The sequence below is a fragment of the Indicator indicator genome, chromosome 4 (assembly GCF_027791375.1).
Source record: "Indicator indicator isolate 239-I01 chromosome 4, UM_Iind_1.1, whole genome shotgun sequence".
NCBI lineage: Eukaryota > Metazoa > Chordata > Aves > Piciformes > Indicatoridae > Indicator > Indicator indicator.
This window is the reverse complement of record NC_072013.1, coordinates 6,730,798-6,736,797: the sequence shown is the minus strand read 5'-3', so window position 1 is coordinate 6,736,797 and position 6,000 is coordinate 6,730,798. Positions and strand designations below refer to the sequence as shown.

The following is a 6,000-nucleotide window of genomic DNA, read 5'->3' as shown; positions in this document are numbered from 1 at the left end:
TTTCGTTGTCCATTGAAAACCAAAGCCATCCTCTCATTTATGCTCTACTCCCCTCTCCCTCCATTTCCTAACCAGCAGCTTATCATTAAGCTTTTCGGGGAGGGGGGGGGGGTGTGTCTGTGTAACAAGTTAACATATCCAGCTATTTAACTGCTGTCTTTCAGGTGTGGACTAGGTGTACTGGGATTATCTATTCAAACTGTACAGATCAGAAGTCCTAAAAATTGCTCATATTCAGATATCTGTGACCAAGTGATGTATTTATATTCCCAAAATCTTTTGGAGCAGCCATCTTAATCACCTTTTTGGAAATATATCATGCTGGGGTGAAACAAGCCACATGCTTTACTTTCCACCACGGTGTTATGTACCCACTTTTTTACTAAGGCACCAGTAATCACCAGTATAATTTTCTGAAAGAGTCCAGCGCCACTTATTGTACTGCATTAGATTATCAAATAGGAAGCCAGACAAGAATAGATGCCTATATAATAGGTATAAAATTCCTTAATAAAATTAAGTACATAAAACCTGTGGTGGTAAAACCCCAAATCCAATAGAAGTTGAGTAATATTTGTATAATATTATTGTTAATGGTAAGAAATGCAATCTATCCTGCTCCATTTTGTGAATGGAGAGCTCTGTAACTGAGAAAGATCTTTAAAGCAGTCTTTTTATCTACACCCCAAGGTTGTATGGTGGTGTGTGCATTGTCAGAGAAACAATCTGAAGTTGAATCCAACTTACAGGACCTCTCTCCTTCCGTGCCCCTCATAGCCCAGTCCAGACCAAGCTCTGTGGCTACTTGCCCAACAGCCAAGAGCATGGACCCATGCCACAAGTCTTCCATCTTTGTCCTCACCAGTCATCTAGGCTTCTCAGCAGAGTTCTTCAGTTCCACAGGGTTGCAAGCATGGGTAAAGAATACCTGGTGATAACTACACAGCTGACCAGAAAACAGAGATGGCTGCTCAGAAACATGCCAAATGTCCCAGGAGAAGTGGCTGTAGGACTGATGTTCCACTGACATGGAATTACCTTAAAAATTAACCATCACCACCTTTCCCCCTGCTGTCCTTCTAACTCTGAAATCATCTCATAAAGGCTGTGTCATGAGAGAGAAATTGTCACAAGTACTGCACAGCACAAGTGGCACAGAAGTCTAGTTGTCATCACTGGTGTCCCATACATGTTTCAGGGTTTTGTTTTAATCTGAACATTTTAAAAGATTTCACAGGGAGGTAAAATGGGAAAAGGTTTTAAAAAAGTAAATAATTAAGTAGCAACCATTTTTACCAATAAACAATCTGATGAGTGGGGTTTTTAAGTACTCTTTTGTAACTGAGTATTTGCTTTAGGGAGCAGTTATGTCCATATGCATGTACACAGAGATACCACCTACAAAGAAATCTGAGAGAAACAGATTGGGAAATACCTGGAAGCTAAAACAATGTGATTCAACTGGAATGTTTTTATGGCAAGAGAATCCTACACAACGCAAGTGAAGAGAGTTACAGCACTCATCTGCAACAGCTTTTCATGAAAGCTTTAAAAAGATAAAAAAAAAAATAATAATTCTGCTCTATGCTGAGCTCAATCTGGACTGACATGACTCAGTTGAAAATACCCATCTTTTCCATACTCACAACAGGAGAAAAGTATTATACATCAAGACAAAAGCCAAAGAAGAGAAAAGATGAAATGATCTCCATCTGGAAAAGATGATTCCATGGACAGGTCAATCCTGTGAGGAGTCAGAAGAAAAGAAACACGGTTTTGTCACTTGCACAGTGGAAACCAAGACAAACTTTGCACAAGCCAACATACAATCATCTTTAAGTATTAAAGAGTTCCAAATGCAAGAAAAGTTTCTTAAAAAGCTACATTTTCAAAGCGTTGTGGAAGTGTGAAAGTTTCAACTAAGGTGGCTTCTGTTGAGCTGATCTGGAACAGATAAAAGCACTATGTGAAATGGCTTCCCGACGAGTGTTTGCTGAATATCTGAAAGAACATATTAACTGGTTAACTGGCCACATTAAAATCCATCTCCTGAAGACAACACAGCAAAAGCCTTAAGATATTAAATAAAAAAAATTAAAAAAAAAAAAGAGAGAGAAGAGAGAAAGATCCATCTCTTTGCCTCTTTTAAAAGAAAACCCCATTTTTCTTCCCTATCTGTTCTCTGCTGGTCTAATTCCAGGCAGTCACATATTTTCTAGAATTTTTGTTAACAAGCCATTAAAATTCCTGTCATGTCTATTACCAGCAACATACAGTGTCATGATCTTGCCCTAGAGAGAGTGAAAGAGATTGCTCAGAGCCAGGGTTAACACATTGAAAGTTGCTTCAGTCCAGTTTTTGAAAAACCTATGCACTGTATTTTGGTTTTCAGTAATTTTTTTTACCTCAAGGCAGTACAAGAAAAAAACCCCACAAACTTGTACCACCAATATCAAATCAGGCCTATTTTCAAACAAATTCCTCTTTCTAAAATGAAGCACTATTTCTAGCAATACAGGAAATCCTGCAGTTACCTGCAGGGAAAGACACAATAAAAACCTTAACTAAAACACCCTCAATTCAAAACTTACACATTTGCTTCGTTCATGACAGTGATGTTACCAGACTGCTGAAGTAGGTTCAATTCATCTACTGTACTACATTTTCAGATACACAGGAGATGAATTCAGCTACACTGCAATGTGCGCATCTGATAAACTATGTGGAACAGCAAAATTATTTCAGTGGTGGCAGATCCAGAACTGTGCATTTATATTAAAGGTAAATGGGACTACAGATGCATGAACCAAACAGCAAAATGCAACTGTAAGATGCACAGTACTTCGAGTACAGGTTTGCATAGTAAATGATGTACCCAAGATGCCAGGAGAATTTGCTGTGAATAGTACCTAGAATTGACTGTTTACCAGGCACACGGACTTACCCTTTTCAAGGCTAGATGGCATACAGTGACTAGAGTTGGAATACCAATACCTCTTAGGGAGCTGTTTCTTCCTCTGTGTTTTGCTTATGTTTTCCATCCCATGTAATTTCACTCTTGCATTAGATACATACGTTTTTTTCCAGTGTCAGAGAAATAATTACAATAACCTCGGTGGTACATCAGAAGTCTCTTCTGGTTTCATTATGTAGGAAGAAGGGAAGGTGACTGGGAAGAAGATGGCTGCTCCCAAAAGCTAGGACTGTGTGCAGTTTCCCCCCAAAGTCCTATGTCATTACAGGTCAGAAACAGGAAACAATCACAACAGGTACATTTTTTTTTCTTATGGGTTACGAGAAGTGAGTCATAGGAAAGGCAAGTCAAGAACAAACCAGTTTCCCTCTCACGCTCCCATGATAGTTCGGTTACTTGTTTCCCTGAATACACACTTTAAAAAAAAAATACAGTAAAACCTAGGATATGCAACACATGAATAATTCAACTTCACAGTCATAAATACTCAAATTACACTTACATAGAATATATAATCACAGAAAATAAAATTCAAGTAATAGAAAAGAATGAAGACTAAAGGGAAAGAAAAGGCAAGGTGGTAAAAGTGATACAAGTTTAGGGCTGTGCCTTCTGTAAAAGCTCTTCAAAAGCTGAAGTCAAGTTTTTCTTAGTTTTGTTTCAGGGGGGGTTATTGTTGCTGTTTCTTTTTAGATTGGAAGGAATCAAAAACACCTTCAAGCATCCATGAAGTAATCACAGACCTGCACCTCCCCCCTACAAAACTCAAACTTAAGTGTCTCTGCCAGAGAAGAGCTAATGGAACAACGTAGCCAGCTCTGGGTGTAAAGAAGCAAAGTAGCCATGGCTAGCAAAGGGAGGACAGATGAAAGGTAGTATATTGGAAAGTCCACTTTAAAGCTAGACGTGTTGTACAGATTTGAGGTACCACTGCCACCACAATACAGTCTGATGCAGTACAGGGATACTCAGGTGCTTTTCTAGATATTTGTTATTTCACCATTTATTGTGAAGAGGATGCAGCAAATGCACTTGTACGAAATACAGAACATAGAACCAAACCCATGGCACAGCCCTTACCATCAACATGTATATGGAGAGGGAGGGGATTAATCCCAAAGGCAATTTAAATAATGGTATTTTATATACTTATATTTATATATATAAATAAATGTTCTCAGCAATCTCAGGGTTGTTTTTAGTGCATTGCTGTAAAAAAATTAGTGCAGTTCTCATTAATGTTTAGCTCACAAGGAATAAGAATCTATACATCTGTTCAGTCTCTTCTTGCCACACCTGAAAAACCCTTACACTGTTTCACCAAACTGAAGGTTTGTAGTCAATTTCTTTAAAATAAGGTGGATGAATTCCACACACTCTGTGACAAGACATGACTATTTTTGGCAAAACAATTAGAAAAATATGAGGTGCTCTGATCTTAGAACTGAAAAGTTTGTTGATTTAAAGCATTACGCAATGCATAAACAAAATTTATAAACAAAAAGATATGTCTCAACAAATCTATCCTTCATGCAAATGTTTCTTCAGCAGCTAACAACTGAAAAAAATTTCATACACTTGTTTATTTGGGAAAAGGGACTTAGACAAATCTGTGTTTCAAGTCCTTTCCTACAACTGGACTGAAGTTTCATGTCCTGGGAGCTGCTTCTTCGGGACCCTTTTCCCTTCTGAACCATTGGACAAAAGGAAGTTTCAGTCTCAAAGAGATTCTACACCTCAGCCCCAAGTTCAAGGACTCCAGTTTCAACAACAGCAACGTATTTATCTTCGATTTGAACCAGCAGGATGGTTTTGTCTATATGGGACCGACTACTTGGATCTCTGCTGCAAGGCACCCAGCGGTGAATCACCTAGGGAGAGGGGAAAAAAAAAAATAGAACAGTTTTATTGGGAGAGCTGTGGCTCATAATTCAAAACTCCTACATGGCAAAGGGAGCAATAGTGCTACACTGACTAAGTCACTCATTTTGAAGTGACAGCATACCTACAATTTAGTTATTCATTGAATTTTTGCTGCAGATCTGCAGCTTACCTGAGAAAAATTAGCCTCTGATCTGAGTTTCAGCAGGAACACATAATTCAGCCCAAATCACAACTAAACACTTAATGCACAGTAACAACTGAAAAAAGTACACAGATGGATTTGAGATAATTTTAATGTTCTAGCTGTAGTAGCATTGAAATACCTCAGTGTTGTACAGCACATAATATCAGAGAACTGTAGTTTATCAACAGTTAGGTATAATCTACTGTCCCTTCTAAGACAAATCCCTTGCTCTAGTTTTGTTCTTTACTGTGAATTTAAGGCTGGTATTCTAAATAATTTAAAGATCACTGAAAATGAAAAAATACTACAGAGAAGAAAGGTTTCAGAAAGTTCCAGGAACTACTGTCCCATGCTTCCTTGGATCTACAGAATTGAGGTACTTTGATCTGCTGCTTCCAAGGATCCCAATTATAATGACCATCAGAAGGTCCCTTTTCCAGACAGGCCCTTGTATGACCTTACATGTCTCTGCCTAACTGCCTCTATAAAAATACACCCTTAACTTCTGGGTACCTGAACGGAACTACAAGGATGCTCCAGTAACATGATTTCAAGCATTGCCAGCTCCACAGAAATAGAATTATCACAAATTTGCCAGTTGGAAGAAAATTTCAAGACAAGGCAAGGTAAAAAGCAACTAAAATCTAATTTTTACAAAACCCAGGACAGCACAGTTTTCAAGAATTCTGAATATACAGATGGGGAAATAAGGGCAGAAACCCACAAGTAATCTACATCGCCTCAGAACAAATCCAGTAGATCTCCTTAATCCTCACAATATTCAGTTGTTAATTTCTCTAACACTTGGGTGAGGGAGATTCAGCTTTGTCCACTGCTTGAGATCTACACTGCATTCATTTAAGCCAGGGAGGCATGGCATCTTTGTGGTTCTTTTGTCTTTGATGGAACAGCACAGTATGTAAGAGGCCTGTTCAAGTCTGACTTACAAGTCTGTGCA

At 38.4% G+C, this 6,000-nt stretch overlaps 1 protein-coding gene across 2 annotated transcripts in view; it reads right to left on the bottom strand.

Moving 5' to 3' along the window:
* Positions 1 to 4,473: 4,473 nt before the first annotated feature.
* The window catches only part of PCNX1 (pecanex 1), an 81,532-nt gene continuing 80,005 nt past the window's right edge, over positions 4,474 to 6,000 (bottom strand). For both annotated transcript variants that reach the window (XM_054400731.1, XM_054400732.1), the window contains one exon: positions 4,474 to 4,845. In XM_054400731.1, the coding sequence (XP_054256706.1) occupies positions 4,705 to 4,845 (141 nt within the window). In that variant the 3' untranslated portion in view covers positions 4,474 to 4,704. The remainder of the gene's footprint in view (positions 4,846 to 6,000) is intronic.